The sequence below is a fragment of the Macrotis lagotis genome, chromosome 1 (assembly GCF_037893015.1).
Source record: "Macrotis lagotis isolate mMagLag1 chromosome 1, bilby.v1.9.chrom.fasta, whole genome shotgun sequence".
In the NCBI taxonomy this organism is placed as follows: Eukaryota; Metazoa; Chordata; class Mammalia; order Peramelemorphia; family Peramelidae; genus Macrotis; species Macrotis lagotis.
In genome coordinates, this window is record NC_133658.1 from 725,236,473 (window position 1) to 725,250,150 (window position 13,678).

Genomic DNA, 13,678 nt, shown 5'->3' on the forward strand with positions numbered 1-13,678 from the left:
TTAAGGATGCAAACACGACACCCCACCCCCTTATAACAGATCACCTTACCCCTTGCTTTAATTGAGATTAAGGCCTCTGGATCTTCTATATCATTTTGCTCTCCTTTTTCCATTTCTCAGCAATTAAAGTGCAGGATTTCTTTTTCTTTTTGTCACTGTGGAGGAGACTGCCCTTAAAATCATCCTTTGATTACATTTCCTCTCTCATCATCTGTGTAGGGCCTTGTTCATCATTTGTCCTCTCTTATGAATCTTTATTTTTCCCCTTTCCTCTAGTTCCTTTTCATCTGTTGATAAAATATTTAAGTTGCCTTAAAATTGTTCGTTCTTGTTCGTTCTCTCTCTCTCTCTCTCTCTCTCTCTCTCTCTCTCTCTCTCTCTCTCTCTCTCTCTCTCTCCTTTTCCATTCCACCCCCCACCCCTGTTCCTCCTCTTCAATCCTGGATTTCTTTAAAAAGTTGTCCACAGTTAATCACAGTTAATGCCCATTTCCCTCTTCAAACTGATGTTGACTTGGGAATACAGTATTTTTACACCAACTGTCACTGTTATCAGTTTAAGAGCATGCTTTATACTAGCTTCTGGATTGCACATTAACTTCCCCAGGGGAAAAAAAAAAAACACATGGGTCTAGAATTCCGGTATGGGTTCTAGATCATCAATACTATGAGACCATTGTGGGAAAAGAACTCAGGTTTTCAGCAGAAATATAAAAAGGCAGCAAGGGGAGATGGGGCAACTTGCAGCTGGAGGGTCTTTTGGCACATAGAGGTGCTACTGTCTCGATTTAGGCTTTTTTAAGCTTTCAGTTGGGAGCTTTTCCTTGTTTGGACTATAAACCTGAAACCAAGCTATGTTTAACTCTGAGCCAGAAAACGAAGGCCAGCTTGGCTGTGAGGCTTGCCCAACGTGCCTTTTCCACTGAGCCCCATACTCAGAATCCTATAACATAACTGTAACGGACTTGGCTGCTTTTCACACCAAACAGAATGTTATAGGGAGTGGGGGGGGTATTTCCTCGCGCTCCTCTCCCACAGTCCCAGTGAACACGCCCTGCACTTGTCCGGCCTCCCGGGTCTGGCCCGGGCCAGGGCCTTTGCCCGTATTCCTCCACCCTCTCCTCCAATGCCATCTCCTCCAGGGAGGCTGCCGCGATGCCTGCCCGGGCCCTCCCGCCTCCCCAAGCGCTTCCAACGTCTGCGCCCTTCCCCTTCCTCGTGCCACCTCGCCCCTGGCATGGGCGCACGCCTCAGTGTGCCCGCCACCCTCTCCGGGGAAGAGTTCATCGACGGACGGGTAGCGGCGGGGCGGCCTGGAGGTGGGAGCTCGTGACGGCGCGGGCCGGCAGGTGTGCGGCGCGCCTTCCCCGGGGCTCCTGGGCTGCAAGGGCAGTCTGCTGACGGGGCCGCTCAAGTTTGGGGGAAGTGCGCGGGCCCCGGGGCCAGGTGTGCGGGAGCCGCGCCGCCCCGCCGCCTCCCTCAAGCCCTCCCGGGCGGCCGCGGGCGCTTAGTCAGCCCGGGGGCCCGGCCCTGCGCGCCGCGGGCCCGTGGGGCGGGCGCCCACGTTCCCCGCTCCCATTCATTGGCTCCCCGCGGTCACGTGGGGCCCGGGGGCTGGAATTCGGGAGTTGTAGCTTTTGGCACTCCTTTTTTTTCCTCTCCTTAAAAAAAAAAAAAAGAAAAAAAAGAAAGCGGCCGGCCCCGTGCGTGTCCCGGGCTCGCCGCCGCCGCCGCGAGTGAAGTTGGGAGCAGCCGCGCGAAGGGGCGCAGGAGCCAGAGGAGACCGCGAAGCGCGGGGATGTCCAGGCAGGTCCCCGGGACCCCGGGCTCCGGCTGCTACTACCTCAACCCCATGACCCCCGAGGGCCAGGAGATGTACCTGCGGCTGGATCAGAAGATGCGGCGCTCCCGCTACCGGGTGAGCAGGCTGCTGGCGCGCCAGCAGCTGGTCACCAAGATCCAGCAAGGTGAGTGACCGGGCGGCCGCGACGCCCACCTGCGGCCGGGCCGGGGGCCCTGCGGAGGGGCCCGCGGAGTCGGCCCGCGGAGGCGGCCCCCGGAGGCGGCCCCCGGAGTCGGCCCCGGCCTCTCTGGCCCGGCTGCCGCGCGGCTGCCGCGGGCTGAGCGGCTCCACTTCTGGGAGGATGAAGGCACGGGCCGCCGTCGAAGCGCGTCCGGCCAACCAACCGGAGCTGGGACATGTTGCCTGCCGGCCTCCGAGGGCAGGAAGATGGGGAGGAAAGGGCCCCCAGGCCGCCCCGTCTCGGGGCTGAAGCGGGGAATGGGAATCGAGAGTTCACTTCACTCCTTTTTTTCTTTAAGAAGTTCTTTCCAGGCTCCTGTTTCCTTAAAGAATCACTTCATGACACCCCCCCCCCCCAAAAAAAAAAAACCACTCTAAAATAGTGAAACATAAAGGCCGGTCATTGCTAGTGTCTGTGGGTGAAATAGCGACCGCTTAAATCTGTGGGTGGAAAATATTCAGCCTTTCAAGGCAAATTCAACTTGGAGAGGGAAATTGGATTAGGATCTGATTGTAATGTATCCAAAGGGAACAATGTATATTCTTGCAGCTCACTTTGGATGAGATTGTTTCCTTGGAAATTAGGGATTGTTTGTGAAGGTTCAGGAACCGGTGATGTGTGAAGGATACTGGTCCTCTAGGCAGGTCTGATTTCAGGAAGGATATTATGTCATTGCATAAACCGTGTGTACAAATCTTGATTGAATAGAAAGAAAAAAAGGATTATTTCCCTCTGGGTTGACTTGGAAATACATCAGGGCATAATTTCAGAAGCAGCTCAATTTTAATGAAAGGCTACCGAAAAAGTGGTTTTACAGCATGCTCTTAATCACCGCCGGAATAGGTGCTCCCTCTGTCTCTGATAATCCTGACAGTTGGTAGATTCTGTGCTGGCTTGGGGCTGTCCCGACTCGTCCTTTAAAAGTCCGGTTTAGTGAATTTCCCTCAAATGTATCCACACGTTAATGAATCTTTAGAATTTGAGATTCTTTATTTACCGGTGTGGACTGATGGTAGTAGCTGACCTGCATATGGGATTGCAAAGTGTTCCAAGTGTTTTACATAAACTCTTTTGGTCTTCTGTTGACATGATAATCATGTGATTATCAATTGGTGTATAGCTCTTTGCTTAAAATAGCTGATTGAAAAATTGGGGAAGGAATCTTATCCTTGTTACTGAAAATATCAGGATCTTGGACTTGGAATTTCAAGGAACTTTTGAAGTCTTCTATTCCAATCTTCTCAGTTTAAAGATGAGGAAACGGAGACCAGGAAGTTACATGAGTTGGATAAGGTCGCAGAAATAACAAATGGCAGTTATTATTTGAACCCAGGGCCTCTTTTCCTCAGGTATATTATGTGTTTAAGAGAACAAAAAAAAAAAAATAAGGATTTAACTCTTTGGAAATAGAGAATTCCAATACTCCAGCGATTAGAACAATCTCTTAAACTCTATAATGATTAGCATAATAAAAATTATAGACTGAAGAATAATAGACAACACAGATCATGGAAAAAGAAGTAAAGATGAGAATATAGATATCTGGAAAGGTAAACTGATAATGAACTAGTCTTAGAGAAGACCCAAATTCCTTCCCACCTCGGACAAATTCTGACTGTTATGCTGGCCAAATCACCTCTCAATGCCCCAGTCATCTTTTAACACTATAATTTGGAGAATAGTTGTTGATCTGCATTGATTTTGGTAGTTTCCTCATCCACAGTTCCCTACACCAGTGAAGTCAGAAGTTTGAGGGGTAAAAAAAACAATGTGGAAATGTAGCTAATAGGTAATATGCAAATTTTGTATTTACATTACATGTTTGATTGGACTGCTGCCAGGACTTTTAATGAATGCAATGTATGTTAAAGTTATGACCCTGTGAATCACCTTCAGTTTTGGGCAAAATAGGTCAAAAGGCCAGTCTTTTATTCCTTTGTATACATTATATCCAGAATGTAATATCGACTCCTCTTACAATTATGATCATATTACATCAGACCTAGATTCAGGCCTTCCCATACTTGAGCTTTCCAGTCAGGTTTTAGTATATGGAAACTTTGTTTTACTCTTCTTTCACTGAATTGCCATCACTTCTAATGCATGATATTAGTTTATTTTATAGTCTATAATTGGTCCACTAATGTTTATTAAGTATTTATGACATGAGTAATATTGACTTTTAATATAGTTTACATAACTGTTTCTTATAGTGACAATCACATTGGGAAAATAGATTTTCATCAATTCTATTCAGATCTGTAAAGGAAAAATGATCACATTCTATTAATGGAATTTTAGATCCTGCAATAACAACTACTTATTTTTAAATTTTATTACTGTTGTATACAATGTAACCAATAATAAGGAAACTGGTCTCTCCTGACCTTATTTTAATAAATAATCAGTGAATAGCAAAGGGATGATTCAACAACTTATAGGCTTTTGTTGAGAAACAGAGGATCGCTAGAAAAGATTCTGATGAGACATAGGATCAGAATTAAAATTACTCAAAGCCTGGGAGAATCTAAGCAACCCATCTACTCCAGGAAGAATTATATTATCTTCCTGCCTCTGATTAATTCATTTTCTCTAGGCTTTTTCAGTTGTAGAGAGGAAAGTCTTTTTAAAATGGTGTTATTAAAAGCAGGTACTTTCACTTAATGGAAATTTATTATAATTTCCATCTCTTTCCTCTTACTCTTTTATGCAGGAGGGGGAGGGAGGAGAGACCTTAAAGGTCAGCACCATGAGAGTTAAATATGAGTAAGCTAGTGTTTAGAAGATGCTTTTAGCTTCTCAGGTTAGAAGGTACTTTAACAAAAGCAAGGTGGGGTTGGATCTTCCTACCGTTTTCTGAAAGCAAAGATCATATTGGCTTATAAGTATTCTCTAATTTAAGGAAATTGATATTGGAAAATTCAAAAAAAATTATAAGACAGAAAGATTAGATAATAGTTTACATTAAAAGAGAACTCCCCAGGGTTATAAAACACATAGTTTTTTGAAGCCTTCCATTAAAGTTCCCTACCCAACTGATCTCTTAAAAGCAATATGGCTAATGGGTAAGTAGAGTAGAAATGAGAAGCCTTCTAGTAGCACTTCTTCTAGATGGCTGAGTTTCTGGAATGAACTTTTATGGGCCTTAATTTCCTTATCTGTGGTTTCTAGTTTTAGAGCTAGATTTTAGTACAACTGCCTCTTTTTACATAGTGGGAAACTGAGGCTCAGAAAAACAGATAACTTGTTCACTTCTATCCAGATTGTAAGGGAGATTTGAATCCTAGTTCTCTTGACTCCAATTTATTCTTTCTATGCTGCAACTTTGCAAAATAAGAAGGAAACAGGTAGGAAGAATCTTAATAACAAAGCATTAGGAGTCACAGTACAGAGGTGAAGATGAAGAGCAGTTCAGAAATGATCCTGTGGCTCCATGATGTACTAACATTTTCCCTGAAAATTTCTCAGAAACACAAATGTGATATGACAGGAAGAATGACTCCCTGTATTTCCTCCCTTCTTCCAAATTTGTTATTTACTTGTATTTCCTTGTTTTCCACATTGGGTCAGCCTAACTTTCAGTGCTTTCTTAGAACCACTAATGACACACTTTAATCTAGTAGGATTTTAGTGGAAGAATCTGGGAGGTCTAATCCAGAATACTAATTTAATTAGAGTTTTATAATAAAAAAAATAAACTTACAGAAATCCTTTTATTTTCTTACAGCTTTGTATTGTAAAGAGGCTTCATTTAGTGAGTTGCCCTATTGGTACAGCCAAAAGGCAGGGGATACACATTTTATATCCACTGGGGAATGGACTTAAACAGACACATCTATTCTCACAATAAGATTCATTTCTTAATATAAAAATACAATGATCCAGTGAAGAGATTAGTGAGAGGTCAAGCTTGCATTTTCATTGGTTTTTCTTCTTACAGGACTCTAAAGTTGACTTAAAAAAAAAAAAAAGAAAATACTGTCAGGATAGGAGGAAGTAGTAGTACATTACTGGCCTGATCGCATTTTGAGAATTTGCCCATCCTTCTTTCCCAAACTTTGGTTGGAGGAGACAGCTTGATATTATTTACAAGGTGTAGATGTCCTTACTTCCTTCCCTCCCCGTTATTATTGGGGGAATTTTAGGGTGGAGTAGTGACCCAGAATTCATGATGAGAATACATTAATGATTACTCAAGTTCTTTTTAAAGCAAATAAAGTGACAACTGCCATGAATTTATATTTAGTGAATCAAACTCTCTTGCTGTTTAAAGCTTATGACTGAAGTGAGACATATAAAGGATACCATTTAACAGAAAGTCCAAGAAAATATAGTTAGGTGGAGTAAAAGTTAGTTAGCATTGGCTAATGTTGCAAAGCATCAATATCAAACTGAATCAGATGACTTCACAATTACATAAATACTTGGAGACTCTGAACCAAGTAGAAATTAGCATAATTTCATTGTTTTGACTTGCTGTATGAAGAGGTACCCAAGTAGGCAGATATAAATATTAAATCTTACTTTTAACAAAATTGTGACACCCAGATCTTGTCATTATGTCTTCATTACAGAGGAATTCTGCTTTGTGAACAGATGCAGGTGGCTACCACTTAAAGATGCAGATTTAAGAGGAAAAGCTTCCTTTATGTCTTCTCTCCCCAGTCAGTGTTTTAATTCCTAATAGCTCCTAGAAGTTTTTCTTCTTTGTACCTTCATTTTCTTAGTTCTTGAGTCACTGATAGATTCAGAAACATAGGATCACTATTAGGGGCAGGCGGGCAATAGAGTTCAATATACTGAATAGATGAATGAGAATAAATCAGATAAATGTTCATTTGGATTTTGGTCCTCATTCAATCTTGGTGAAAAATATAGGTTTGGAGACATTCCAATTCTAAGGACGCTTTGACTTTATACCTTTTACGCAGAGGATAAGAATATAAAGAATCACCTATAAACTGAAAATGTAGGGGTGGAAGGGTCCAACAAAATATCATTTGGATCCCTGATGGAACCAGGGTATAACGCTAACAAAAGGGTGTTAGGAACTTTTTCCCAAAGATGAAATGTGTCCTTAGAAATTATTACATAGGGGCAGCTAGGTGGTGTAGTAGATAAAGCACCGGCCCTGGAGTCAGGAGTACCTGGGTTCAAATCCAGTCTCAGACACTTAATAATTACCTAGCTGTGTGGCCTTGGGCAAGCCACTTAACCCCGTTTGCCTTGTAAAAACCTTAAAAAAAAGAGAGAAATTATTACATAATGAAAATGTAGTTCCTTTCACATTTATGTTCAACTTTATTGTTCATTTTCTTATGAGATGAACCACTTTCTCTTGGAGGCAGAAAGTAAGTTTCCAGAGTTGATTCCCTAGAATGGGTGACATTTTTCACAACTCCTAGCTGACCAAGATGAAATCAGTTTTCCAGATACGGGAACTGGGTTTTTTCAGGTCACCAAACCAACAAACTTTATTTGAATCTATCTAACCATCAACCATTAAATTAATTTTCCCAAAGTGCAGATCTCTGACCCTGTTTCTCTTTAATAAAATCTAGTAGCTTCCTATCAATTTCAGCATCAAATAACAAAATATTCTGCTCTGCATTCAAATAAAATAACCCACCCTCCCTTTCAAGGCTTTTTATACCTTACTCTCTAACATGTATCTTCAACCCGAATGGCTTCCTGGCTGTGTATTATGTAACTGTATTATGTATGGCCAAGATAATTACAACATTTAGTTGTACTTGTTAAAAATCACATTTTTTTTCTCCTCTATGGAGGAATGAATGCCAGAGCATATATGACTCCCCCAAACCAGTTTCCTACTCCTGCTCTATATTCACAAGTCTCTTCAAAGAGACTGACCCAGAAGCTCTTCCTTCTATCATTTCCCATTTATCCTGTATAGAGCTTGCTTAAATATTCTTGTTTCTTTTGTCTCTTCTATTAGATTGTAAACTCTTTGAAGGCAGGGATTATCTTTTGCCTCTCTTTGTATATCTAATGCTTAATGCAATGCCTGGCTTATGATAAGCTCTTATTAAAAAGTTTATTGATTTGATCATTAAAGCAAACCAATATCTGAGTGATATGATCATCTCCAAAAGAAATTGCCTTAAATTATCTTCTTTACAGCTAGAAGAACAGAAGTTAGGAAGAAACAATATTACCTTGATAATAAAAACTGGAGAGATCTTCAAATCCACATATTCAGACAATAATAGTCCAGTTAGTCTAGTTACCAGTAATAACTGCTGGCAAGTCAAACAATATAAAAAGCCACATCTTCTAGCCTAGACAGATACTTTACAGTAGAATATCATTTAGACAAGTGTAATCATTGGTTAGTGTTCTTTGCAGCCTTTCAAATACAAGAGAGTCTATCAATTAATTTCTGATGCTCTCATATTCACAGAATTTTATCTTCTAAAAGGGTCTATTTTTACTCCCTTCATTCTGCTCTGACCTCTATCCCAGAAAATAAAGGGGAAGCAATGTAGTATAATAAAACGAATATGACTGGAGTCAGAGGACCTGATTTCAAATCCCATCTCTCTTACTACTTGTATGACCTTGGGGAATTCTCTTCACTGTCCCTTTATCTCAGTTTCCTCAACTATAAAAAATAAAAGGATTGTATCCTCTTAGGTCTTTTTCATCTCTAACTCTCTGTTTCTATGACACATTTCCATTGCCACCAATATTGAAGATAGTAATTTTTTAGGTGGAGACACACAACTCATACTTGGGAAAAATAGAATAAGTCTATTTTGGGAGGATATGAGGAGATCTGTCTAATAGGTTCAATACTATTGCTTCCCTTAAAGTTTCTCAACTGTGATGGCTGGAGCTGGGTTCCAGATGGATTATTTATGTCTTGACCTTCCTCTTGAATTTTCCTCTCCCCCATCTCTCCAGTGCACCACTAAATACAACTGAGTTGGGGGGAACTACAACATCAACAAACCCTGAGGAAATTTATTGGTTTAAAAGGTATCTTCGAGTGTTTTGAGTTTTGACTAGATGGATGCCACCTTTACAGAATTCTTGTCCTGGGCTATTCAGTTAGATTAGGTTTCCTTAACCTGGGGGAGTCCATGGTTAGATTTCAAAGGAATCTATGAATTTGAATGAGGAAAAAAATAAGCATTTTTTTTAATTTTCACCAACCTTTAACTAAATTTTAACATTTTCTTCAAATACAAATTAAAAAACCAGCATTCTGAGATGGGGCTCTTGGGCTTGAGCAGATTACAACAACAACAACAAAAAGAACCTTTGTGCTAGATCTACAGGGTTGTTTACCCTTTCTCCTAAATGTAACTACATTTACATGGTATTTTAAAGTTCTTAAGACTCTTTTACTAGATCATCTTATTTGATGTTGCTATCCCTATTGTTCAGATGAAGAAACTGAGTCTCAGAGATTAGGTGAGTTTCCCAGGGTTGTACAGCTAGTAAGGGCCTATATGCCTGCAACTCTATCTTGGATCCAAGTCTAGTATTCTTTCCTCTATTGTACACTGCCTCCTTGGCCTGGATGATGAAAAAAGGGACCCAGGGATCATGGTGAGGTCATGTCATTAGAACATTTTGTTTGTAGAAACAAGGTCCAAGACAAGGGCTTTCTGACCTTACCTTCAAAGACCCAGAAATGGGCTTGACCAGACCTAGAGATGAGAGTTTAATGAAGAATGGTGATCATAGGATTCTCTTTGCTCATTGGCCTTGTCTATATTCAAGGCTATAATAACTTATGAGACCTTGTATGTCTTAGAGAAGAGCTTAGCTCGTGTGGAATATTCCACTGCTGTTGGGATGGGGGGGATTCTCAGCAGGAAAAGAACAGGAAACCACTAGGGGGTTGTTAGGTGACTGGAGGTAATGTGAGAATATGTTTAGTTGGGGAGAGGATACCGTGGAGCAGGACATGAAGAGGATGGTTGCCCAAAGTGAATTTTGGCTTTGTGGTTTTAGGATATTTTGGGGTATGAGGCCTCTCCCACTGGGTCTGAAGGGAAAAAGTCAAAAGAATTTAGTTTGGGGAAATAAATTTAGTTTCCCCGTGAAATAAGTAAGCTTTGTATGTCTCCAGCCTACAAATGCTTCATTGGAAGAGTTTGTTTTGTTTTTATTGAAGGTGGTAATATATTACTGCAGACTATGATAAAAGTTCTGTGTGTGTGTGTGTGTGTGGGTTTAATATGGGAATATAGATTTAGCACTGGTTGGAAAGAACCTTGGAGTTAATCTAGTCCCATCCTTTCATTTTACAGAAAAAGGAAACTGAGGCTGAGGGAAATGAAATATTTACCCAAGAATACCCCAGTAGTAATTACTGGCAAATCACACAAGCATAGAGTAGAAAAAAGCCACAAAAAGCATCAACATTGGTGGAAAGGATAGGGGATCAGCCACATCTTCTAGCCTGGACGTGTGCTTTACAGATTGCTGTTGATCAAGCATCAGCACCTGCCATGTGCTGGTGAGACTCTAATGGTTCCCACCTTCAAGGACTTTTACTTTTCCATTGCAGAAACCACATGTACATCTGTAAGTGTGTACAAGAAAGACAAATCAAATATTGTAGAAGGAAACCATGAAAAGGAAGGCACCAGCAGACCAGGAAAAGTCTCCCAAAATCAATGTAGCTTGACTTGAGTTTTGAAGGAAACCAGGACTTCCAGAAGGTGGAACTGAACATTCCAGGTCTGGGGGACATTAGGTGCCATGACAGGCGGATGAAAAATGGACTACCAGTCATGTGTGCAAGGGGATAGCAGGAAGATAGAATGGCTGGAACATAGAATAAAGGAGCAGGGTAATGTGTATGTCAATTTAAAGTCTAGGTAAATGAAGAATATGAAAGCCAAGCAAAGAAATTTGTATTTGATCCTAGAGTTGATTAGGGTCTAGTGGCTTCTGATTGGAGGAGTTGGTTAAGAAAGAGAAATGAGAGATACAGTGCCCTGTGTTTTAAAAAAAGGCGGGGGAGGGAAAGAAGCAGAGTTTAACTCAACCATAGAGTGTGTAGAGTAATGTGTGGAAAGGTATGTTGGAGCCAGATTGGGAAAGACTTTAAATGCTAAATAGACATTCTATAGAATTGTATAAACTTATAGCATAGGATCAAAAGATGCAAAGGAATTGTTTCCTTATGACTCCACAATGGAGCCTAGAAGTAGTAACCACTCAGCTAGGTTCAAGTGAATGACTAGAGTAAATCCATGCAGAACACCAAAAGCATTTTCAGAATATTGACTTGAAAAGACCTGACCTTTAAGGTTTACAATCCACATGAATTAGAATGTGGTACCATTTGCTTAATCAACGGGAACAAAGGCAGCCCTATGTGACTTGACTGACAGAGGTATAGCATTTTAAAATCTCAGTCATGCTTAAATTTATCCCCAAATCAGTGGAATTGAGCAACTTAAGCTGTTTGACTTGAGATATCACTGATTAAAAAGAGCTCCCTCAGACTTTAATAATACCCAATACTAAAAGGCATCACAGAATTCACAGAATTAAGAATAGTCTAATTTGGTATATAATCTCCCAGTTTATACATCTGTATTTGTTTTTAAGATGAGGAAATTTACTGCTTATTCATTTCAACTTTCCACTAAATTTAAAATTTTAAAACCATAAATTTTAAACTAAATTTTAAAACCATAAATATTGATGGGATTAGTATTCAGTTTATAAGTGACCTATAATATTTCTGTACATTTGTATTCTCCAAGTAATGCTCTGGAGGCAAAGATTGTCTTGAAATATTTTTTCCTAGTGAATGTTTTACTATCATCAAACTATAATATTCTAAACCTACCTAAAGAAATAGAGTAGGCAATAGAGTTAGTATTGGTGATACTCTAGGTCCACCTAAGTAAAACCACATGACTTACTTGTGAAAACTAAAAGAATCTCTAGATGTTGATCATTGACTTGTATGGTCCTATATAGAATTCCTCTGAAGGACACATTTCCCACTAAACTCATGCTACCAAACTGAGAATGAGGCCTCCAGATGAACTGTTCACATTGTCTTCCTTCTAAATTCCAACCCTCTCGCTATTGGCATTCCAGTCCACCTGCAGTTTTTCCTGTCTAAGGAGGGTTTTTACTAAATGGAAAAAAAAGAGAAAAAATGGGAAATTCAGCTCTCAAAGCTTTTGAGATATGTTTTTATTGTTAACCTCATAGGGGCAAGAAAGCCTGGCAAGGCCAAAAGGAAATCAGTCTTGCAGAACTTTTGGATGAAAATTCTGAAAAGGAATTTCACTCTCATTTCACCAACTGTAGTTCCAAATACAGGTAGTGATGTAATCCTTCATTTGAGTGATTTATTTATTCATTAGGATACTTAATGTTAATAACTACCAATTCTATCAAAGTTGCCCCTTAATGAGGGTCAGCATGGTATGAGTTCTAAAAAAAGACTTTGGGACGGTGCCATCTCTCTCCTGAGTTCACCAGTAGTTACTATGCCTGGGTGGTTTAGGAACATGCATTAAAGCCAATATAATTGCAGCATTTATTTTTTTTTAATTTAAATCACATTTGCCCCTTCTCTGTTAGAAATACTGCATGTAGCAGCATAGGGGATCCAACAGATTCAAGGAAATTTTCTGCTCCTGCTTACATCCCTAGTTCTGTTTTAGTGAACTGACCCAGAAGGTCTGAAAAAAACCAAATTCTTCCAGAGAGTAAATCACTGACCTAGGACAACAGAAAAGGTTATGTTTACAAAAGGTGTTTTTCATTTGTCATAGAGGATATGGAGAATAAAGTCCAAACAAAGGAGAGTTTCCTATCAATGGTGGAATTATCTAAAAGCTTCTCTAGGAAGATGGTTTCCATATTGCTTTAAGCTTTGTACTATTACAGAACCTCTTTAGTTAATTAAATCTACCAGACTATCAAATGGATCTAGCTATCTACAATGATTTAAAAAAAAGATTAAGAAAATTTACTGGAAGTTGGCATGCAGCTGGATGAGCAACCCATTTAGTTAGTCCATTAATATATCTTGGACAGGCATTTCAGGCAGACAATTACTTGGGGACAGAACAGAGTAGGAGGAAGAGCTTGGGCTGAATTACATTTGGGAAATTGCAAAGTGCCTTCCATGATCCCACACTGTTTGTTATTATGAAAGTTCATCTTTTTAGCATTCTTGTTACTCCATTACTCCAAAGTAGCTGCGCTAAAGAAACACTGATCCTAGGGTGGGTTACAAATGTACAAGTAATCCAAAGGTAAATTGATAGTTGCATGGTGGGTAAAAGTGGTATACATCATTCAAATTCAGCTCGGTTTTTAACAAATGAATAAACATTTGATATCCTCAGGTACTGGTTATAACACGCTAGCACTGATGTGGCCCACAGTATATCAGAATTGGTGTGAAAAGTATCATAAAGGACCTCAGTCCCTATAAAGGAGGCAGGCCAATTATAGAACTTGAATGAGAGAGCATTATTGAGAAAAAATGCAGAACTATTGTTCACATACAAACTAAACTGATGGACCTTGATTTTTTTTTTATCCTATTTATGAAATATTTCTCCCACCATTTAAAAATGCATGTTTTTATAAGGACTTTTAAAAAGTCTTTGCACATTTAAAATTTCATTTAATTGT

The 13,678-nt window shown here is 40.0% G+C and overlaps 1 protein-coding gene across 7 annotated transcripts in view; it reads left to right on the plus strand.

Moving 5' to 3' along the window:
- STARD13 (StAR related lipid transfer domain containing 13) overlaps window positions 1-13,678 on the plus strand; it is a 624,823-nt gene that overhangs the window by 416,389 nt on the left and 194,756 nt on the right. The window contains exon 1 of one of the 7 annotated variants that reach the window (XM_074216055.1): window positions 1,730-1,966. The exons of the other annotated variants lie outside the window; for them this stretch is intronic. Within the exon in view, the coding sequence (XP_074072156.1) occupies window positions 1,798-1,966 (169 nt within the window). The 5' untranslated portion in view covers window positions 1,730-1,797. Of the gene's footprint in view, window positions 1-1,729; window positions 1,967-13,678 lie in introns of those variants that run through there. 7 annotated transcript variants of the gene reach the window in all.